Source organism: Nematostella vectensis, chromosome 4, assembly GCF_932526225.1.
Source record: "Nematostella vectensis chromosome 4, jaNemVect1.1, whole genome shotgun sequence".
Lineage (NCBI taxonomy): Eukaryota > Metazoa > Cnidaria > Anthozoa > Actiniaria > Edwardsiidae > Nematostella > Nematostella vectensis.
This window is the reverse complement of record NC_064037.1, coordinates 17,278,671-17,301,682: the sequence shown is the minus strand read 5'-3', so window position 1 is coordinate 17,301,682 and position 23,012 is coordinate 17,278,671. Positions and strand designations below refer to the sequence as shown.

Sequence of the window (23,012 nt, the reverse complement as noted above, 5' to 3'; positions counted from 1 at the left end):
GCGCGTGCCAATAGCCTCATTCTGGGCAAAATTGCAACAACAAAGAATTGTATGAATATTTTTAATGGTAAGAGCAAATCTCAGATTTGGTTGTTTCGAGAATATACAACGAAAAGCTAAAAGCTGCTCTCTTTACGTTGATTTTTCTTGGAATATCTAATGAAACAACGCAACCAGTCCCCACTTAAGCACCTAGTCCGGATGTACTAAATCCCACAAAAACTTCAGGGTTCTTGCGTGATGTACTAAATCCCGTAGAGGGTGGTCCAGGGCTTTTCCGAGTACTAAATCCCGTAGACAGTTCAGTGCTCTTGCGCGACGTACTAAATCCCGTAGAAGGTGTTTCGGGGTTCTTGCATGCGTACTACATCCCGTATACGATTCAGGGGTCTTGCGTATGATGTACTGAATCCCGTAGACAGGGTTCAGGGTTGTGGCGCAGTGTACCTTTTCCAGGTGCCGCCGCATACACAGGATCTCACCCATCGCTGGTCCCATGTTTTCATTGCGAGGTTGGTCCCGCTGCCTCTGAGCTGTGATACACAGCTGCACCTTAAGTCAAAATATATCATGTCAAAATATATCAACGTCAAAATATATCAATTACAAGCCAGCTTTCTGCAATTACAACGCTATCGGCTATATCATATGTCATTTCTTTTGTGGTGATGTCCTCCGTGGTTATCTTAAGGGTGTTTAATTCTGTACAGGGAGTCTTTTAGGCCGTGTCACGAATAACTGTAATAATCCCGAGCTTAAACATCTCTTGTACATGGTGTACTACCTGAGTTCCACATTCAAGCCCTTGTCTATTGAGGTATCGACTATGTCTTGTTAATAATTTGTAACTGAACAATACCCGAGTTCCACATTCGAACAATTGTTAATAAGGTATTGACTACGTAAATAACTTGTATCGAAGTTTTGGCCACGTCTAGTAAATAAGCTCCACCTGGTACAATCAGGCCCTTGTCGATAAGGTACCTCTACCTCTAGTAAATAGTACCTGGTACATTGCTTGAGCTGTACATTCGGACTGCTGTCTATAAAGACTCGGCCAACCACGTCCAAGAAGTATGGACTGTCGGGGACCACAGGCAAGATGGCGGACGCGAATGGGTTGTAGCTATGACACACACTGGGCCCAGTAGGAGATACATTGAACTGGTACAAGGCTGGCTTCACCTGACCGCTGACCGGCTTACCAGAGATGCCTGAATATAGAAGTGAAAGGAAGGAGGAGGAAGGTGTAGGAATTAAGAAGAGAAGGCAGAGAGCAAGGGAGGGGAGGCAGGGGGTAATGAAGGGGGACAGAGGTCGATGAAAGGAAAAGCAAAGAGGGGAAGGGGAGAAAGAGGGTATGGAGGGGGAGGCAGAGAGGGGAAGGAAGACGGAGACTGATGAAAAAATGAAAAAAAAAATAAAACAACTTTGTGCTATATGCACAAAGTATATTGTGCATATAGCCTTTCGGCGTCTGTTGAGAGGGAGGGAGTTGGTTGAGCGTCTGTAGAGGGGGAGGGAGTTGGTTGAGCGTCTGTAGAGAGGGAGGGAGTTGGTTGAGCGTCTGTAGAGAGGGAGGGAGTTGGTTGAACGTCTGTAGAGAGGGAGGGAGTTGGAGAGTGAAATGGAGAGATGTACTTCTCTGTTAACATACCTCGGTTCAGAGTTGGTGCCTTCATGTTTTGAAGGAACAGCTGGTTGGGCAGTAATGGCGAAGCTTCCACTGGGAAGCAAACACAAGAGATTTCATTTATAAATCAGCTTTACTAGACAACAAGGCAAAACTTCTTACTAGCATATCTACCAACTGCAGTTGAATACTCAGCTTTACTAACCAAAAATACAAAACATAAAAAAATACAAAACGATACCTACAATTACTAATTAACAATACTCATAGCGAGGGGAAAGGGTAAGAAAGACAAATACCTGCCAGGCGTTCCTCGATCTCTTGGCTTTCTGTAGACTTGCTGTGATGCCACATTTTTGTGATGATGGTGAATAGGAGGGCGAGTGAGTCTTTCTTATCTGCAAAAAGGTGGGCGACATAATAGAAAAGGTAAGCAATTCCGAACGAAACAGCGCGCTAGTGAACAGGACTGATTGTACAATCCAATGCAGAGAAATAACACATTGGTTAGGCAAAGGTAGTAGTCGTGGAGGGTACGACTTACCCACAGAAGTAGTGATGGAGGGTACGACTTAACAGAAGTAGTGATGGAGGGTACGACTTACCAACAGAAGTAGTGATGGATGGTACGACTTACCCACAGAAGTAGTGATGGATGGTACGACTTACCTACAGAAGTAGTGATGGAGGGTACGACTTACCAACAGAAGTATTGATGGAGGGTACGACTTACCCACAGAAGTAGTGATGGAGGGTACGACTTACCAACAGAAGTAGTGATGGAGGGTACGACTTACCAACAGAAGTCGTGATGGAGGGTACGACTTACCAACAGAAGTAGTGATGGATGGTACGACTTACCCACAGACGTAGTGATGGAGGAATGACTTACCCACAGAAGTATTGATGGATGGTACGACCTACCAACAGAAGTAGTGATGGATGGTACGACCTACCAACAGCAGTAGTGATGGAGGGACAACTTACCCGCAGAAGTAGTGATGGATGGTACGACTTACCCACAGAAGTAGTGATGGAGGGTACGACTTACCCACAGAAGTAGTGATGGAGGGTACGACTTACCAACAGAAGTAGTGATGGAGGGTACGACTTACCAACAGAAGTAGTGATGGAGGGTACGACTTACCCACAGAAGTAGTGATGGAGGGTACGAATTACCTACAGAAGTATTGATGGAGGGTACGACTTACCTACAGAAGTATTGATGGATGGTACGACTTACCTACAGAAGTATTGATGGATGGTACGACTTACCTACAGAAGTATTGATGGATGGTACGACTTACCTACAGAAGTATTGATGGAGGGTACGACTTACCAACAGAAGTAGTGATGGAGGGTACGACTTACCTACAGAAGTAGTGATGGATGGTACGACTTACCCACAGAAGTAGTGATGGATGGTACGACTTACCTACAGAAGTATTGATGGATGGTACGACTTACCTACAGAAGTATTGATGGAGGGTACGACTTACCCACAGAAGTAGTGATGGATGGTACGCCTTACCCGCATAAGTAGTGATGGAGGGTACGACTTACCCACAGAAGTAGTGATGGAGGGTACGACTTACCTACAGAAGTATTGATGGAGGGTACGACTTACCAACAGAAGTAGTGATGGATGGTACGCCTTACCCGCATAAGTAGTGATGGATGGTACGACTTACCCACAGAAGTAGTGATGGATCGTTTGACGTACCTGCTGAAGGAGTGATGGAGGGTACGATTGAAGGCGTTGCCACACCCCATATACGGATTAGCACCAGCATCTCACGGATAATGCCGAGTACTTCTGCGTTTCGCCCAAGGCTCACCTGATGGTAAGATATCAAACTTGGACTGTTTTGCTCATACAATTTTCCCATTTATTTAAGATAAAAGTCCCCCAGGATGAGCTATTTCTCTCTTTTTCCTATATTTTTCGCAGCATATTGTGGCTTTTTAAAGATTATCAGCACCCCGCCCCCCTGTCCGTCTTCGTTAACATCACTTTTCTAAAAGAGACATGTTATTGTTTTACCATTAGTGAGCATGACATTTACTGATGACTTACGCCAGGCACGGAGCCCTTTGTGTGTCTTGTGGTGAATGCAGCCACTATGAACATTGCCAGGTCAGCTATCCACTTTATTAACGAATGCATTGCAGTCAGAGTTTCTAGGACATAATAAAGAAAGAAAGTCTGCTTTACAACTTGCCACAGATACACATACATGCTGCTGTACCTACTCACCAGGGTCTACAGAGTATTGTTTGCTCTCCAAGCCTGCAACAGATACACATACATGCTGCTGTACCTACTCACCAGGGTCTACAGAGTATTTTTCGCTCTCCAAGCCTGCAACAGATACACATACATGCTGCTATACCTACTCACCAGGGTCTACAGAGTATTGTTCGCTCTCCAAGCCTGCAATGACCTTGTCAATATCAGCATCCGCCTGAGCCCGTGAACAAGTCTCTATGTGCAGAAACAATAACGCAATCGTTACTAAAAAAACATCCAGAATTTGATTGTCAAATGTTTCTTATCAACCACCAAGCCTCGTGAGTACAGAAGAAGTCTGATACAAAGTCACATAAAGTATAACAGCACTGTACAGCCACATACTCGTAAGGAATTCCATGTTTGATTGAGAACAGTAAGGCAGGGATCTTAAGGCAAGTGCAACAGCAAAGAGAAACTGTGTAGCATAGCAGTCCATAGCTTGACCTGAACCATCCTTGGTACATCTGCAAACAATCAAACGCGTTAGTGTCTTGAGATTTCTCAGGCCTAAGGTAAGGATGAGTGCTCCCTAAATCGCCCATAGAAATCCTAGTTATATGGATGAGATTCTAGTGTGCGTGTTGGTTGAATAACTATCTATTGGTAATAGCAATTATTTTATGTTATCCACTATATAGGAGAATGTAGTGTGATAAGGGACAATTTAACCTCTTAATCCCAGGAAACGAGCAGGCACGCTGACATAGAGAGCAAAGTACAGAGTTCAGTCGCCTACCTGTACAGACTGGCCTTGAGTGCTGTTGTCTTGGCCACCATCATGTGCTGGCTGATTGGGTGTTGGTAACTCAACTCATCCAAGAGCTGCTTCAGCACTCCATCGATAGTGTCTATACAAGGGTGGGAGGTAGATACAAGTTTACTGTACGACAGGTGCTTATGCTTGAAAAACAAACTAATAATACAATAATAACAATGCAACAAAACAACTAGTAATACAATAAAGTGAAGAAACGCTACTTTGGGCAGGACAAAGTAGCCAAAATTTACAATTAATATCAGTTCATAACAGTTAAAGACAGAACACAGGAAACCGGCTTGTTAGTATTTTGTTGTTGTTATTGAGCGTTTTCTCCATACGGTGCATTTAATTGTTTGCAAGCTGGTTGTTATCAGGGGTCGTCCAGCATGGGAATCCATGTCCAGGGTAGAGTCCTACCTTGAGGTGCTCCTATATGGGCAGCAATCAAAACGTCCCACCAGTCCCAACCCGTTATCAAGCAATACTCAAACAAATCCACAAGATTCCTCTTGAATCGAGCTCTATCAACAACCTCTGTATTGATAAGAAACACAATTAAAATTACAAAAGTATTTTTGTGGGAAACCTTGAAAAAAAACCATTCTTCATTGATAAGTTTTTTTTTATCATTAAACTTTGATTTGAAGTATCTCAGTTATTTCTTTGAAAACAATTCATTTAAGGCTGAAATATATCATGAGTTGGCCTGCTTACCATGTTTAATTCAGTTAAGGGTGCAAATAATTTTACCTGTTGCATGCTGAAACTTAAAGAGTGAGAGATGGCCAGTGGTGGTGACGCCCGCGAGGCATGTGCAAGCCGGGGAGAACCACAAGGCAGCCATGACACCTGTTCCATGTTGAGAGGTGGAGTAGGGTGCACTAGCTGTCTTCTTGTGTGCTGGGTTTCAAACAAGTTTTGCCACGTCAGTGACTATTCATAAATTATTTATAAGAGTAGTGTGCATGTGATTTAGTGACAGTTCGGTTACCGTAGTTACTGGATTACATTTGACCTTGTATATTTCACTTTCTTCAATAGCGCCACTGCTACTCCCTATTTCTACCAAAATAAGTAAAGAAACTACAGCAAAACGTACCTTGTTCGCTGTCAAGTTGGAGCTTTGTTTGCAGGTGGAAGGCACCGACAGGCAACAGGTAGCGTCTGGAAAATATAATATGATGTAATTTATTTGCAACTACAACTTCTATGGCTTCTTCAATGATTCAATTTGGTATGCCAAACATAAAGTTGTCTTTCTGGATTGCTTATTTGAAGATTAATCCATAAAAACAAAGAGAAAATACTGAAAGAGTAGCTAATGAGATGACTCTTTACCGTTCAGCCTTGGCCTCTATCTTGAGCACTTGTATCTTTTCATTGTCCAGGCCAACGGCAAGGGACTTGTTGGGATATGTGATGCCAGGGTAGTCATCCACCTTGCAGGGAAGTCGTGGCAACGCTAAAGCTGTCATCTGTGCCCCATCTATATAGGTAGCAACACAGGACCATCTCTACAAATGAGCAATGCATTCAGTTGAGATTTTTTCACAGAAAATGAAGAAACTTTTTTAGTCAGGTGGGATTTATCAATGCTGATATTTTATCTTCCTTTCTAGGGATGGTCAAGGGAGCTCCAGCAGTTTGAATAAAACTCATATTTTCTATGTTTCTTTTGCATGTGGTTTCATTGTGGGCACTATCATATAGCTAGCCAAGCCAAAAGTAATATGGTGAAATGGTGCTGTGAAGCACTAGCAACATACCAGGCTTTGAAACCACAGACTAAAGACACACCACATAAAACACTGTTTGTTCAACATTACAATAAAGCTTGGTCAAACTTTAGTTAAAATGTTAAAATGAACTCCCTATGGGGTGTATGTTTATCCAGTACTTTTTATAGGGGGGGGGGGGGGGGGGTGAGAGAAAAACCTTCAGGAAAGAGGGGGCATAAAATCACTTACATATGTTTTATTACCCCTGGCCTAACATCACTTACAAATGTTTTATTATTCCTGGCCTAACATAACTTAAAAATGTTTTATAATCCCTGGCATAACATCACTTACAAATGTTTTATAATCCCTGGCATAACATCACTTACAAATGTTTTATAATCCCTGGCATAACATCACTTACAAATGTTTTATTATCCCTGGCATAACATCACTTACAAATGTTTTATAATCCCTGGCCTAACATCACTTCTAAATGTTTTGTAATCCCTGGCCTAACATCACTTACAAATGTTTTATAATCCCTGGCCTAACATCACTTACAAATGTTTTATTATCCCTGGCCTAACATCACTTAAAAATGTTTTATAATCCCTGGCCTAACATCACTTACAAATGTTTTATTATCCCTGGCCTAACATCACTTAAAAATGTTTTATAATCCCTGGCCTAATATCACTTACAAATGTTTTATTATCCCTGGCCTAACATCACTTAAAAATGTTTTATAATCCCTGGCATAACATCACTTACAAATGTTTTATAATCCCTGGCATAACATCACTTACAAATGTTTTATAATCCCTGGCCTAATATCACTTACAAATGTTTTATTATCCCTGGCCTAACATCACTTAAAAATGTTTTATAATCCCTGGCATAACATCACTTACAAATGTTTTATAATCCCTGGCATAACATCACTTACAAATGTTTTATAATCCCTGGCCTAACATCACTTACAAATGTTTTATTATCCCTGACATAACATCACTTACAAATGTTTTATTATCCCTGGCCTAACATCACTTAAAAATGTTTTATAATCCCTGGCCTAACATCACTTACAAATGTTTTATTATCCCTGGCCTAACATCACTTAAAAATGTTTTATAATCCCTGGCCTAATATCACCTACAAATGTTTTATTATCCCTGGCCTAACATCACTTAAAAATGTTTTATTATCCCTGACATAACATCACTTACAAATGTTTTATAATCCCTGGCCTAACATCACTTCTAAATGTTTTGTAATCCCTGGCCTAACATCACTTCTAAATGTTTTGTAATCCCTGGCCTAACATCACTTACAAATGTTTTATTATCCCTGACATAACATCACTTACAAATGTTTTATAATCCCTGGCCTAACATCACTTCTAAATGTTTTATAATCCCTGGCCTAACATCACTTACAAATGTTTTATTATCCCTGGCCTAACATCACTTACAAATGTTTTATAATCCCTGGCCTAACATCACTTACAAATGTTTTATTATCCCTGGCCTAACATCACATACAAATGTTTTATTATCCCTGGCCTAACATCACTTACAAATGTTTTATAATCCCTGGCCTAACATCACTTACAAATGTTTTATATTCCCTGGCCTAACATCACATACAAATGTTTTATTATCCCTGGCCTTACATCACTTACAAATGTTATATAATCCCTGGCCTAACATCACTTACAAATGTTTGTGGTTGGGTGCAAGCTCTGCACTGGAAGTTTTGGAATTTCTGGTGGAGTTGAATTCCTTCTTTTTTCATGTCCCATCGTTTGATGCAGCTACCAAATGGCCCTTCAGATAGGATTATACACCATCACTGATCATTTCACTAATAGTCTCCTACTGTACTACTGTATGTAACTTGTATTTGCTCATTTATTAATACCTACATTGTATGAAGCACTGTTGGTGCAATTCATAAAAACATAGCTGTCAACTCACCACATTAGGCCGGTGTCACAAAAGTTTGGACCTCATCACAAGCCTAATGTGAAAATGTTCATACATTGTCTGTATTCACCCGCATCAGCTCTCTTGGGTTATTTCCCATATTAACTGTATTTCACCCAATTTCACAAGGTTTCCGTCTAAGTTGGGTTGACAGCTATGTGAAGCAGCTGTATTAAAAAGTGTGATATGGGTTACCTGTAGTGCAGACCAGAACATATTCACCAGAATTTTTTAACAGAAACTGTATATCAGTGACAGCATAATCAGCAACTGGAAGTAAGAATTTCAAAGAATTAAACACTCAAACAGGTTTAATATATACATCCAGGGAAACACTTACAATTTTCAAGTTCATCTCTTGAGTGAGGGAAAAGGCATGGCAGAGGGACAGATTCTATGTGACAGGAATCTAAAAGATGTCAAGGATACTGCATACTTGTCAACCCCAGAAAATCTCAAGGCTTGAAAATTTTAGGGGGGAGTGGTGGGTAGATTTATTTTGGGGGGGAGGGGTGGCTAAATCCTCACAGGGGGCTCACAAGCTAAAGCAGCTAAATGGCTTACTGTTATTATTCAGCCAATCAGCAGACATTTACCATTCAAAAATCGCATAATAAAGAGTTGGAATGCATGTTCGATAAATGATGGTATACAAGGGGTTATTATTGTTCATTACTGAAAGAAAATAGGAAAAACTTCAATTTTCAATAGTCGAAAGATTTTTTGCTAAAAAGCAGGTGATTTGGTGCTTAATGCGGGAGAGTGGGAGAAGAGGTCCAAAATCTTAAGGCCCACGCCAAATGCAGTAGACAGGTATGGATACTTTATTAATTTAAAGACATGGGAAGCATAAAAAATATCTTTTTCTTCACTTATTTATATCAGAGAACAAATGTGTTTTTGCCAAAAATACTAATTCAGACCAGTAGACTTGGAGGTGCCAAGGCAAATCCCCATACCAACTTTCTTGTTGTTTCTTTAAGATCAGCATTACAAAAAACTAAAAAAAACATTCTTGACACTTAAGTCAAGGTGTATTTTGATAAAATCTTTTGTGACTTAGTGAAAATGTGGCTTATCCCATCACTCCACCCTATACCAGCCTAAGGGCCTGTAATCTTCAATACATGGCCAATATTAAAAGGATACGCTTTGGCCCTGTCTTCAGTTGAACTCTGTAAAACTGGACAGATGTGGATTTATCTCCATTGTTGGTAGCAACTATCACTTTACCATCTGCAAGAAAAGATTTTGCTTTAGGGCTTGGAGAAGTATTTTTCGCTGTCTACTTTAACCAATCTATAGAAAATCTACCCCCCTTCTAGTGCACTTTAGATTTAACAAATTTCAGCCCTGTTCTAATGAGTACTCACTGCTGGTGTATGCAAGGTCAGACACAGCCACGTGGCTTCTGACAGGTGCAAGTTGTTTCCTTGTTATCTGAGTCTTGGGTTTTAGCTTTGTGACACAAATCTATTTCCAGAAAAATTAAAAAGAAAGAAATAAACCATGGTGTGCATTTACAGATGAACACAGCACAAGGGTGTTTTGGGAACTGGTGACCTCATTCGCCTGCCTCCTCAATAAGCTTCTTTTGCCTAAAAATGGGCAGCAAACATTCTAGAGGATGTCAAACAATGTATTATCTGATTTTTGTCATCCTGGGTGGAATGAGTTCAGACAGAGCCTTTTAATTAATCAACAGGGACTGGGAAATACTATGAGTGTTTTTTGGCCAATAAGCTCTACCCAAAGGGAATTATTATCATCACAAGGAAATTTGCAGTTTTCTTGTTTCAAATTATATATAGACATCTGCATCAAAAAATCAGATCATAGGATGCATTCATGCAAGAATCAAAGAGATGTGCGAACATCACTTAATAACCAACCAGTCCAGTTTCTGAGATAGATATCCATCCATCTTGGGCTTTTCCCCCGAACTCAGTGAATGGAGGCTTGTTGAGACTTGGCTTGAAATGATCCTCAAACCTTTTGCTTGTTGCATGCTGTTCCTCAATAAAATGAACCTGGACAACAAAGCACAACCATTGGTACACACAGTCTGGCACATTTTTAGCTGAATAAACTTGAAATACAACCATATATCTACATTTAGTGATTGGTCAATACTGTATGATGCACCCCGAAAAGTGACAAAATATACATATTAAGCTATTGGACCACAGGGTTACCACCTGAAGCCAGCTCAACCACATGGTATAAATCAGCACATAACTCACACCAAAATTGTGTCTGTGAATTTTGATTGGTTGTTTTTTTCTAAAGGAAATGGTTTTTTTAAGTCGTATGACAATCTTCACTACATAACAGTTTATAACTTGGGAAAAAGAAGGACTCTCGAAAACCACAGACACAATATTCATACCAAGTTATTAACCAAGACAATGTTTTAAACATGAACTTTCTATGGTGAATTCTGTTTGTCCAATTTTAAAGCATGCAGATTGAAGCAAAACTCATAGCATGTAAACAGAGCAATTATGTAGCAATCTGTCAATAATCCAGTCAGTGCCAACCAATCACAAGCAAGCTCCCCAGTGATAAGAAGGGAAGTTAGCTGTTTTGCACTGGGAATTAATTCAAATTAACAAAAATAAGCTAACATATTTCTCCCAAAGAACAAAATACATCGGATTGGTTGGAAGTTAATTTGCCTTACAAAATTCAACATTCCTCGAAGGCGTTCTAACAGGATTAAGAGGATTAGTCTAGCCTCTGCGCATGCTTGTTGTGAGTAAAAATTGTGTTTCTCTTATGATTACAAGTGATGCTTTAGAACTTTTTATAAAATTCTGTCATTAAGTGAAATTTAAAGTAATCGAAAATAGCGTAAAAAATTCTTACGAACCTTTCCACTATCCTTAAGCTATACAAGGAAAAGCTCACCTTGAGCCCACTATCAATCCAAGAAATACACACGAGACTTTCCCCTTCACCGACATCTGCCTCTGCCACCTGGTACCAATCATTTAGAAGGTAATCCTAAAATAAACCAACATCCATAAGTATACAGCTGTCGACAAAACGTTTCTGCAGACAGACACGCGACATAGGACAAGCCCAGGTGAGCTTAGCAACATTAGAACATGTAGCTTTCAGTCATTTATAGGGCACATTTATGATGGTGCTTGAATCTGAGATAAACTCAAAATGTACATTTAATAATCTACAATCATTTCATTTCATATGCATTATACTGGTGAGCTGTGCTAGAGGGTGCTTAAATGCACAGTCAACACACACTATTATGGACACCCCATTTAAGTTTTAGTAAAAGTGGGTCTGTAATAGTGGGGCACTAAAAAATGCTGATAATCTGTGGCAAATGGTTTATATTAATTATTAACACAACACTAAAAGTATTATAGGCTCCCATAGCCTTGATAGTCTCAAAATAAAAGCACATTGTGCATTTCACAATTTAAACTACAGTCAGGTTGACATAAAGTACAAAAATGTGACTGTCCATGTACTGCATACTGAGTGTGTACTGCAAAAGTTAGTGTGCAGTAGCTGCTAGAGAATGTTATCACATCTTAAAATATTCAAAAATCTAAAAAATAAAAAAGTAAGAGTTAGAGTAAAGTTACCTATGAGGTTTGCCTGACCCTTGAGTCAGATTCAGACAATTTATTGAGTTATAAAATGCTCACAATATTTTATTATATTTTTTGTATTTTATGTTTTCCACTGAATGATTGAATGATAGTTTTACCCTAGAATGTTTATTTGCAATAGCCATATTGGTTGTCAGTATTGGTTGTCAATATTTTCAGTTTTAGCTTCATGTCTAGAAAAAGAAGATGAAATTTGGCATGATTTCAGAGTCCATATAACATTATGAAGCAAGAGATTAAAAAATGCTTTCTAGACATGACTAAAAAATGAAATGTGTAGTGGCTTACAAGAATTTTACCTTCATGGCCCAGAGTCGGCACATTCCACTTTCATCCACGGACAGCAGCCTGGAGCCTGTTCCGTCCCACAGCAGATGCTGGATCAGGTGCTCATGATCCGACTCAAAACTAAGCAAAACAAAAAAATACATGTAAAGACACCAGGCCAAAAAGCTAGAGGGGTGATTCAATTTGTGCCAATTTTTTTTTTTTTATCAAAAGCTTTTGCTGTCAATCGCTCTCTTTTTTCATCGCTACCGTAAGGTTTATTTGATTGTAAATTTACAATGAAGTATTGACTGGCTTTGTTATAGTGTGCCAAGTCTAGAACAATACATCAAAATTCTTAGCAATAATTCATAATGGTTTTGGATGGATAAATATGATAATTTTGGAATCTTTTTTTACAAATAAAATGTGTCAGCTATCTCGTATGTGGGCATCAACTTCTAACTTACAATTGAGTATACAGACACTTTGTTCAGCGGTCTTGGTATTGAGTTTGAGATATCCATAAGGTTTCTATACACACCTGTATACATCCCATGGTTTATCAGGGTCCACAATGTGAATTGCATTGCAGAAATGCTGCCTGTAAAAATATTTAATAGCAGACATGTACAAAATACTAAAAATAGTATCATCAATTATGAGAAAAGCACATCACATACTGTGTACATTATCTATTTGACTGATTGTGTTTTTATGTATTCATTGATTTAGATTGGTTTAAACATACTTTTCTGTCTTGTCTTTACTCTTTGCTTGCTTATAGATCTTTCTATGACCAGTTGTGAAAGCAATAAGGTTTCTACATGACCAGCACAGTGCAACCTTCCCACATAACTCGCTATAACAAGAAAGAAAGAACCCATAATTACGAGATAAAACACTTGCATTCGATTGTACCACCTTATTTTCGGTAGACGATTTTAATGAGTATTAAAGGAACAAACCTTCTCGTTGGTTTAACTGTGTCCCAGACAGTGCTGTAAATTAGATCCATAACAAAACATAGATACTACGACCTTCGTCAAAAACTAGAAACCCAAATAACTGCTACGGACATTACAAGACGGATCCGCCATCTTGCCTGAAATGTAACCAAGCCTTCACATATACTAAGGCCTCTTTCTTGTGGGTTTAGAGGGGAGGGGAGGAGGAGAGGGGGTGACGTGCGTCGAAAAATTATTTGATAGTGAAGAATCATGTTTTTCTGTTGTTAAAACTAGGGCATTAGACAAATGCGATAACGCAAAGAATGGAATTTCTTTTACTTTAACGAAATAATATGCGAAATATTAGCGTCGTTTCCACGAACCCAATTTTAGTAAAAAATTAACTTCCGTTTAAAAAAAACAATGCGAGTTGATTGGCTGAAATTCCACCTATGTTCACTCGCAGCCAATCATAAGAGTCAAAATGACAAACGCAACAAGTTGACAGGAAGGAGAGGTCCTGTGATTTCCTTCTAAAGATAGACTTATGTTTAATCGTGAATGTTCTTTTTGCGCTTGGTTTCTAAAGGTTTATAGATATTTCTTTCTATAATGGCTCTAGATTTAAGCACTGCGGATGTGTATGAGCAGGCTTCAGTCATCGGGCAGGACATCGAGAAAATAATCGATCAGTATGGCCATGAAGCAGTGCTGGATTTAATGCCGAAGGTCGTCAGGGTTCTCGAAGAACTAGAAATTCTCGTCAGCGAGAGAGAGAACGAAAAACTCGAGTTTGCTGAGTTGAAGATGGAAAATGAGAGATTGTATTTGGAAATAAAAAAAGAGGCAAGCCAACGCCGAAAACTAGATGAGGTATGTGGTATTGTAATCAGCACATTTTATTATACTTACTCCATTGTATCGAAGTATAAACAACTACATGAATTCCTTTAGACAAGTTTCGTTTCCCCATACAAAAAGGCTTGTTTCCCCGTGAGTATTATCAGATGATTTCATCAAGCAAAAGTCCAATGCTTCTCACGTGGATTCAAGGACGGATGAAAGTTCACCAAGTTCGTTTGTTTACACAGAATTCTGGCTTCATCCTAGAACGAGCAAACGAAACAAAGGCCGGGCTTTAATTTTGGCGGCGAAGTTAAAATATCATTAAAGCTAACTTGTTTTTTAAGTCATCCTTAGTATTTCGCAAATCAAAAAAGTGTAAACTAGATACACGTGCGGTTTAGATTTAGGTGTTAATTTGTTAGTTTTTATATTTTTCAAATTGTAAAATTGTAAAATTGTAGCGTATACATTATATATTTTTTTTCGGGGGAGGGGGAAATACATTTTTCTTTTCCTAATAAATTTGTTATCCAGGTCATCCATTTATATCAGCTTTGCTGAAGGGATTTACAAAGTAAAATATGAGTAAACAAATAAATAAATATTCTTTTAAAAATACAGCATGAATAATGCACATTTTTGTCCAAATATAAGGAATTGTACAGTACTCAAATTGATGGGGAGGCAAACAATCTGAAGACAATGGTTGCCAAGCTGAAAGAAGAGAATAAGAAGCTCAGAATGGAATACCAGGCCTCGATGAACGAGAAGCTGAGTAAGATCCCAGATTACCTATGCAACATGCAGTATTATAGTTATATAACAGTAAGAGTAGTTCACAGCCATGGGCACATGCTAGAACCTTTTATTAACATTACTTGGCACAGCTCTTAAGCAAGCATATCAGCCAAGTCAACTCCCTCAATCCATTCCCCTCTTTTAAGAACTTTGATCCTGTGCACCCCTCTCCCCTAAGGAATCTCACATCCTGCCCACCCCTCTCCTCTAAGGGATCTTACATCCACCCATCCTGTCAACCCCTCTCCTCTAAGGGATCTTACATCCTGCCTAACCCTCTCCTCTAAAGGATCTTACATCCTGCCCACCCCTCTCCCCTAATGAATCTCACATCCTGTCCACCCCTCTCCTCTAAGGGATCTTACATCCTGCCTAACCCTCTTCTCTAAGGGATCTTACATCCTGTCCACCCCTCTCCCCTAATGAATCTCACATCCTGTCCACCCCTCTCCTCTAAGGGATCTTACATCCTGCCTAACCCTCTCCTCTAAGGGATCTTACATCCTGCCCACCCCTCTCCCCTAATGAATCTCACATCCTGTCCACCCCTCTCCTCTAAGGGATCTTACATCCTGCCTAACCCTCTCCTCTAAGGGATCTTACATCCTGTCCACCCCTCTCCTCTAAGGGATCTTACATCCTGCCTAACCCTCTCCTCTAAGGGATCTTACATCCTGTCCACCCCTCTCCTCTAAGGGATCTTACATCCTGCCTAACCCTCTCCTCTAAGGGATCTTACATCCTGTCCATCCATCCTGTCCACCCCTCTCCTCTAAGGGATCTTACATTCTGCCTAACCCTCTCCCCTAAGGGATCTCACATCCTGTCCACCCATCCTGTCCACCCCTTTCCTCTAAGGGATCTTACATCCTGCCTAACCCTCTCCCCTAAGGGATCTTACATCCTGTCCACCCCTCTCCTCTAAGGAATCTTACATTCTGCCCACCCCTCTTCCCTAAGGAATCTTACACCATGCCCACCCCTCTCCCCTAAGGAATTTTACACCCTGCCTACCCCTCTCCCCTAAGTAGTCTAATATCCTGCTTACCCCTCTACATAAAGGAGTCTAACATCCTGCCTTTCCCTTCCCCTAAAGAGTCTTACATCCTGCCTTTCCCTCCCCCTAAAGAGTCTAACATCCTGCCTTTCCCTCCCCCTTGGAGTCTAGCATCCTGCCTTTCCCTCCCCCTAAAGAGTCTAACTTCCTGCCTTTTCCTCCCCCTAAAAAGTCTAACATCCTGCCTTTCCATCCCCCTAAAGAGTCTAACATCCTGCCTTTCCCTCCCCCTAAAGAGTCTAACATCCTGCCTTTCCCTCCCCCTAAAAAGTCTAACATCCTGCTTTACCCTCCCCCTAAAGAGTCTAACATCCTACCTTTCCCTCCCCCTAAAGAGTCTAACATCCTGCCCACCCCTTTTTCCTCTACTTCATTCCCCTACCTAAACCTTTGTTTTGCCGCCCTTCCCTCCAGGACTTCAAACCCACCCTTCTTCAGTGGACACAAAGCTCCTTTTCGCACCACCCTTACCCAAAGAACTCTAAAATTATTCCCACCTTACCCCAAGCCTCTCCCATCATGCATCACAACTCCAGCATTTTTGTTTACAGCAGCCACCTATGTGAGTGCACCAGGTGATGCAGAGGTGATGAGAAGAATGAAGGAGACAATCGACTCCCAGCGGGAAGCCATACGGCTCAGAAACACTGAGATTGACAATCAACGGTCCGACATAGATGCTGTGAGTATCTTAAAAGGGGGAAATACAGAAAGGATTAAAAGTGACATAAATTAACCCTAACATTGGTGGATCCAGTATTTCCTATAAGAGGGGCTTAGGGGAGAGAGCAAGGGTTTTCGAGAAAGAGGTTTGATTCACTGTTCTATTTGATTATATATATGAGATTAGAGGAAAGCACCTCCTTTTGCTCACCTTATATCACCCATATCATGTCATTTTTCTGATATTTCATAGATGGAAGAACAAATTGACAGACTGACCAACATTAATGAATCTTTGAGGAGGAATCTTTCTGCAAAGCAAACAAGAATCCGAATGTTAGCAAAAGAGAAAGCAGAGTTGCAGGCAGAATTTAAGGCTTTTAAATTAGACCTTGGCAAAGAAAACATTGGATTATCAGAAAGTGAGGAATTAACAGGGGATATACATGACAGTTATGAACAAGAAGATGATGGAAATGAACTGACTGAACTGCATCAAAGAAATAATAGCCATAAGGAAGAAGAAAATAATAATGGAACACATGAAAAGGTTGCGTCTGAAGTGCATGAATGGGAAATTTTAGAAAATGGAGAAAATGAAGAAAAAGTAGAGTGGGAAGAAGGCAGGATGGATAAATCAGCTCCTTTAGATCCAAACAGACCGAGATACACAAAGGCAGAGTTGCAAGAAATTCTAAACGAAAGAAATCAACTCAAAGAGGAAGTGTTCTTCTTGAAGGATGAGCTTGCATACTATAGACCTAAGTAAGTGAAAAAATAACCTCATTTATGAGTGAATTGTTAGGAGGCAAACAAAATGGGCAAACATTAAATTGGTACAAAAAGGCAGTACACGCGGGAAAAGATCCGCGTGAACAGTAAGGAAAAGTAGGAGAGGGGATGAAGGCTTCAGAAGAAAGAAGGATTTGATCTAGCTGCATCTTTGTGTCCCCGGACATATTTCTCGGGCATAATTGTGAAGTACGTCATACTTTATTAATCACTGGATTTGTGAGACACATAATAAGCACCGAATGTTTTTTTAAGTAGAAACACTCCAAAGGCTGTATTTTTTTGTTCAATGTTTTCTGTAGAAATGAGGACGAGGAACAAACACCAACAGCAAAAAGCCCAAAGACAAGCAAGAAACCCTCCAGACGGGAAGAATCGGGAATATCCAAAATGTGAGAACAATTATAAACCGGCTAACCTTTTTTTAATGATTGCGCTTTCCCTTGTTTGAATGATAGCACTTTTGTATTTAACCCTTTTTGTTGTCTTGCTTTTAGATTTAGCATATTCAATCGGAAGTAGTAGAACTGCCTGGTTTGATTTGAGTCACCCGTGTGTCCAAGATTGTAGCCATGGGCTACTCCGCCCCTCACGTGTGTCACGTGTTTATCACGAATGCGATGATCACGTGGTACACGACCAGCTCAAGTGCAACGTGTCACGTGTTTATCACGAATGCGATGATCACGTGGTACAAGACCAGCTCAAGTGCGACACGTCACGTGTTTATCACGAATGCGATGATCATGTGGTACAAGACCAGCCCAAGTGCAACATGTCACGTGTTTATCACAAGTGCGATGATCACGTGGTGCACGACCAGCTCAAGTTTTGCGTCACGTGTCGCAAATGCGTTGGTCGTTGGTAGCCCCTGGGGACTGGGGACAGCTATATTGTCATATTAGTTAGCCACGCGAGAACAATAAACTCCACATCTCTCTGGTTCCGATCATGATCTTTAAAAACGTTATATATTTTTGATTCCATATTTTTATTTTTATACATATATGTTTTTAATTGTTACAAAATATAGAGAAACGGAATAGTGTGATTAGTGGCGAATGGAATCCCCCCCAGAGACACGCTGCTTGCAGAAAACCGCAAAACCGCACAGAAAAACGATAAAAACCGCAAAACCGTTAAAAAAAGTCAATAACCGTACACCGTGGAATAAAATAAGGAAAATCGCGTCAGATTTAAGGCAAAACCGCATCACCGCTAACCCTTTCGCCCCCCTCCTAGCATGTGACACTCCTTTTTGTGCTTACAATGCTTACGAGGGACAAATGTTAGATAACTGTTAATTCGGTTAATATGCTACCCTGGATAAACAAGGATTATTGTATTGCATTGTATCGTGTTGTATTGTATCGTGTTGTATTGTATCGTGTCGTGTTGTATCGTGTTGTATCGTGTCGTGTTGTATCGTGTCGTGTTGTATCGTGTCGTGTTGTATCGTGTCGTGTTGTATTGTATCGTGTTGTATTGTATCGTGTTGTATTGTATCGTGTTGTATTGTATCGTGTTGTATCGTGTTGTATTGTATCGTTTTTGACAAATAAGAAGTTGTGGTTTTTCCCAAATATGAAGTTTTTTTATAGTCAGAAGTCGAAAGTCTTCTAATACAGTTAGAGTCGAAGCTTTATTAAAAACGCCAGCATCGAAAACCGTTGTTGACGTCTTGTTTATAATAATAATATTCTTTATTGATACTAATTAAAAAAACTGAGTAAATGGCGATAGTGTAGCCTATATGTCATATCTCTGTGTGCGCGTTACGCCCGGATAAGTTTCTCGCCAAAGAGGAGAATTATTAATAAGCGCCTCGCCCAAATGAGGCGCTCATTTTGTACACTTTATATAAAGATGAACGTTAGAAGTAACAGGCGCTACCCAGGATTGGCTGAAGGGGGGTGCGTGGTCATGTCTCGTATGGAAAAAGCACAGTATATAAGGATTCCTTAATAAGAAATGAACCCAACCTTTTTTGCCTCCACAATTTGGGTGCGCGCGCACCCTACGTACCCCCTGTGTACGCGCCTGAGTAAATAGGGACTAGGCACTACCCACCCAACATGTTATTACTGGCCTGTTTTGTTCTCGAAAGATTTTCTCCTTGCACTTTCTAAAAAAACATTTTTATCTAAAAAGAATTAGGCCTGTCAAAGCCTTCGCGGTCACTTAATCCTTGTGGAAATGGCCCATTGTGTGCGGCAGGCAGGAGATGATGAATAGTCAAGCTCCTCACTGTGTTTTGGGGAAATGGGGAGACGGGGCTTGAGAGAGAAGGGGAAAAAATCTCCCCTTTAAGTACTCACTCCCTTCGAGCGCTGATACGTAGATCGCCTTGATTCGCCTGTTTAAATAGAATTCCAGATCCGAGCATCTTTCAACGGGCGTGTTAGCAAACGAGTAAAGCTCGAGCCCCCGGTACCCAGGGTATGACGGCGGTTAAAAACGCGCAAATTTCAAAATAGTCACATAGGCTGAGCATATGGGGATATTTGCTATATCCCATGCTGTCATCATCCTGGCGTGAATGATTTATACTATCTTCCACCCCCCACCCCCTTCCCCACGGGCCTCTCCCCGAACGCACAGTTAGACAGTCGGGTAGAAGCTTTTTGTTTGGCTCCCATCCCAGTTTATCTTACTGATTTTGCAACAATAAAAGAAAAGACCACGGCTACGTTCTCTTGTTCGGTAGCAGTTTACTTATTTTTGGCGCGACTTAAGCTGCTGCGGTGATTTGGTCGCGGTCATTGACTAGACGCACAGTGGACGCACAGTGGACGCACAAGGGTTTCTGTCAACACCTCTCGTTAGAATACTTTCCGCCGTCAACTGAAACGTCATCCAAAAAACAAAGAGTAATCCGAGCCGGCTATGTGTTTCAACCGCATACCTTTTTATAAGGAATTCTCTTACGAGAGAAACGAACCAAGCGAGTCGTCCGGGGTTTTAACACTTTGATGCCTCGTTTTGGGATAATTTTTAAGTCTTAGTGTTTAGGAACTGTTGTCCGTGAATTTACACTTCTTGAGTCACCTCAATAGGCGGTAAGTTTCTTTGTTTATCCTCTCAGACCGTGTTTCTAGAGCGTGTGTTATAATACTACTACAAACCATGCGCGTTGGTACAGTGGTCACTCGGTGAGAGTGAGTCGTGATAAAATTCGGGAGGATTTAGTAGTATTTTCACTATCCCCTGGCCATACTCGGGACATTCGCCTCCAATTCGTAATTCTTTTGAAATCCCATCGCACATGTAATGCTAAATCAACCGACTCTGAACACTTCTTTTTATGCACTTTTAAATATTCAACCCCAGTTTGGATTGTTTTATCAAAGTTTGTTTGAGGACACGTTTAGCATGTTATCAGTTTAAGTTCTTTTACTTTTATAAACTCGCTCATCGAGTTATACACCAGTGTCCTACAAACAGTTCCTTACACGCGATGTTTATTTACCGCTACCAATGTTACTTTGTAGTACCGCGAAAGACACAATATGCAGAGCACAATATCGCTAATGTGCTGGAGAAGCGCACAGTGGGGACGTCTTACATTTCTGTAACACAAAGGGTTCCCATCAAAGGGAGATCACGGACACACAAGCACCGATGCTTGTTTACATTTCAAACGTGCGATGTGGCGGTGTGCGGGATTAAAGGCCAAGCCCGCTACTTTATGATTCGTTTGTAGATCTCTTAGCTTGAGAGTTTAGCGTTATGGGGATTTATAGGTTTACATTATGAGAGGAGAGTCGACTACTTATCATGCGCTTTATTTTCCACATTTGAAAAAAATTAGTTCTCTTTGGACACTTCCTTTTTCAAACATCCCAGTCCGTCAGACAGTTTGACCCAGAAGTTTATCGTAAAAGTACACAAAGCATCTTGGGAAAAGATTTCTTCTCACTTTTGCGTGCTTCCTTCGCCGGTGTTTCTGTATTCAGAATTTTCGATCTAAAAAGTGGTGGTTCTTGATCGGGAAAGAGGTGCGAATGATATGAAGTAACTGCTGTTTTTACTGTACATAATAGTTTTGCGATAAGACTTCAAACAGATCCATGACGATTTATACATAGACTGAATGCAAACTAGTCGTCATATCAGCGCGTGTTTCAGAGGTTTTACAGGAAATAAGATCCACCATAGGAAAAAAGGTAATTGACAACACCGGAAGATTAACCCGGAAAATCTTAAATTGTCTTGAAGGTTCAAAGGTGGATCGAGATTTGGCGCTTCTTTGGTGGTCGTTATCAAACTTCCGCAAGAAGTTCATGCAAGTCCTCTTGAGATCCTCACTGGTCACTGGATGTGTACTCAGTTCTCGTGAAAATGCGCGCGCATGCGACATCAGACTATTGATGCCAATACAATTGAGTTCATGGTGGTAGGAGGGCTACGAGTGAGTCTATGGGGGGTAGGGGAGACAAGTGAGTTTATGGGGGTAGGGGAGACAAGTGAGTCTATGGGGGTAGGAAAGACAAGTGAGTTTATGGGGGTAGGGGAGACAAGTGAGTCTATGGGGGTAGGGGAGACAAGTGAGTCTATGGGGGTAGGGGAGACGAGTGAGTCTATGGGGGTAGGGGAGACGAGTGAGTTTATTGGGGTAGGGGAGACAAGTGAGTCTATGGTGGTGGGGGAGACGAGTGAGTCTATGGGGGTAGGGGAGACAAGTGAGTCTATGGGGGTAGGGGAGACGAGTGAGTCTATGGGGGTTGGGGAGACGAGTGAGTTTATGGGGGTAGGGGAGACAAGTGAGTCTATGGTGGTGGGGGAGACAAGTGAGTCTATGGGGGTAGGGGAGACAAGTAAGTCTATAGGGGTAGGGGAGACGAGTGAGTCTATGGGGGTAGGGGAGACGAGTGAGTCTATGGGGGTAGGGGAGACAAGTGAGTTTATGGGGGTAGGGGAGACGAGTGAGTCTATGGGAGTAGGGGAGACAAGTGAGTCTATGGGGGTAGGGGAGACGAGTGAGTATGGGGGTAGGGGAGACGAGTGAGTCTATGGGGGTTGGGGAGACAAGTGAGTCTATGGGGGTAGGGGAGACAAGTTAGTCTATAGGGGGATGGAAGACAAGTGAGTTTATGGGGGTAGGGGAGGCAAGTGAGTCTATGGGGGTAGGGGAGACAAGTGAGTCTATGGGGGTAGGGGAGACGAGTGAGTCTATGGGGGTAGGGGAGACAAGTGAGTCTATGGGGGTAGGGGAGACAAGTGAGTCTATGGTGGTAGGGGAGACGAGTGAGTTTATGGGGGTGGGGGAGATGAGAGTTTATGGGGGTAGGGGAGACGAGTGAGTCTATGGGGGTAGGGGAGACGAGTGAGTTTATGGGGGTAGGGGAGATGAGTGAGTTTATGGTGGTGGGGGAGCCGAGTGAGTTTATGGGGGTAGGGGAGACAAGTGAGTTTATGGGGGTAGGGGAGACGAGTGAGTTTATGGGGGTAGGGGAGACAAGTGAGTCTATGGTGGTGGGGGAGCCGAGTGAGTCTATGGGGGTAGGGGAGACAAGTGAGTTTATGGGGGTAGAGGAGACAAGTGAGTTTATGGGGGTAGGGGAGACAAGTGAGTCTATGGTGGTGGGGGAGCCGAGTGAGTTTAT

The 23,012-nt window shown here is 41.2% G+C and overlaps 3 protein-coding genes and 2 long non-coding RNA genes across 6 annotated transcripts; 4 read left to right on the top strand and 1 right to left on the bottom strand.

Moving 5' to 3' along the window:
• Nucleotides 1-47: 47 nt before the first annotated feature.
• LOC5511335 (mediator of RNA polymerase II transcription subunit 16) lies at nucleotides 48-13,431 on the bottom strand. Its single transcript, XM_032380592.2, has 24 exons — nucleotides 13,269-13,431; nucleotides 13,052-13,162; nucleotides 12,845-12,904; nucleotides 12,333-12,441; nucleotides 11,303-11,398; nucleotides 10,285-10,422; nucleotides 9,766-9,865; nucleotides 9,542-9,628; nucleotides 8,733-8,801; nucleotides 8,588-8,662; nucleotides 8,124-8,233; nucleotides 6,025-6,200; nucleotides 5,786-5,850; nucleotides 5,437-5,586; nucleotides 5,104-5,220; nucleotides 4,663-4,774; nucleotides 4,269-4,390; nucleotides 4,035-4,118; nucleotides 3,711-3,814; nucleotides 3,357-3,471; nucleotides 1,933-2,031; nucleotides 1,658-1,726; nucleotides 1,007-1,214; nucleotides 48-552 (listed from the first exon to the last, which is right to left on the bottom strand). Exons 1-24 carry the CDS (start codon nucleotides 13,316-13,318, stop codon nucleotides 426-428), a joined length of 2,553 nt encoding a protein of 850 aa, XP_032236483.2. The 5' UTR covers nucleotides 13,319-13,431; the 3' UTR covers nucleotides 48-425.
• On the top strand, nucleotides 10,946-11,968 carry LOC116617668. Its single transcript, XR_004295833.2, has 2 exons — nucleotides 10,946-11,146; nucleotides 11,283-11,968. It is a non-coding gene; the product is annotated as an uncharacterized LOC116617668 (long non-coding RNA).
• A 305-nt stretch (nucleotides 13,432-13,736) lies between the features above and the next one.
• On the top strand, nucleotides 13,737-18,756 carry LOC5511334 (RILP-like protein 1). 2 transcript variants are annotated; one of them, XM_032380595.2, is made up of 6 exons: nucleotides 13,737-14,123; nucleotides 14,751-14,871; nucleotides 16,506-16,633; nucleotides 16,868-17,379; nucleotides 17,709-17,798; nucleotides 17,904-18,756. In XM_032380595.2, the coding sequence occupies exons 1-6, from the start codon at nucleotides 13,863-13,865 to the stop codon at nucleotides 17,926-17,928; spliced, it is 1,137 nt and encodes a 378-aa protein (XP_032236486.1). In that variant the 5' UTR covers nucleotides 13,737-13,862; the 3' UTR covers nucleotides 17,929-18,756. The 2 variants fall into 2 exon arrangements, with proteins under 2 accessions (XP_032236486.1, XP_001631749.1); XM_001631699.3 differs by having other exon boundaries at nucleotides 13,738-14,123; nucleotides 16,503-16,633.
• Nucleotides 18,757-20,257: 1,501 nt separating this feature from the next.
• Nucleotides 20,258-21,090, top strand: LOC125556675. The gene is made up of 2 exons (XR_004295836.2): nucleotides 20,258-20,465; nucleotides 20,898-21,090. It is a non-coding gene; the product is annotated as an uncharacterized LOC125556675 (long non-coding RNA).
• Nucleotides 21,091-21,853: 763 nt separating this feature from the next.
• LOC125561902 (processed variable antigen-like) lies at nucleotides 21,854-22,414 on the top strand. Its single transcript, XM_048726705.1, has one exon. It carries the CDS (start codon nucleotides 21,854-21,856, stop codon nucleotides 22,412-22,414), a length of 561 nt encoding a protein of 186 aa, XP_048582662.1.
• The last annotated feature ends 598 nt before the right edge of the window (nucleotides 22,415-23,012 follow it).

Excerpts from the sequence above, each read along its gene's own strand:
- LOC5511335 (XM_032380592.2), bottom strand. The coding sequence starts at position 13,318 with ATGGATCTAATTTACAGCACTGTCTGGGACACAGTTAAACCAACGAGA. Across the intron at positions 13,163-13,268 it reads ACAGTTAAACCAACGAGAAG|CGAGTTATGTGGGAAGGTTG; the intron begins GTTTGTTCCTTT and ends TTCTTGTTATAG. Across the intron at positions 1,727-1,932 it reads GATCGAGGAACGCCTGGCAG|TGGAAGCTTCGCCATTACTG; the intron begins GTATTTGTCTTT and ends TTTGCTTCCCAG.
- LOC125561902 (XM_048726705.1), top strand. The coding sequence starts at position 21,854 with ATGGGGGTAGGGGAGACAAGTGAGTCTATGGGGGTAGGAAAGACAAGT.
- LOC5511334 (XM_001631699.3), top strand. The coding sequence starts at position 13,863 with ATGGCTCTAGATTTAAGCACTGCGGATGTGTATGAGCAGGCTTCAGTC. Across the intron at positions 16,634-16,867 it reads AACGGTCCGACATAGATGCT|ATGGAAGAACAAATTGACAG; the intron begins GTGAGTATCTTA and ends GATATTTCATAG. Across the intron at positions 17,799-17,903 it reads GAATCGGGAATATCCAAAAT|ATTTAGCATATTCAATCGGA; the intron begins GTGAGAACAATT and ends TCTTGCTTTTAG.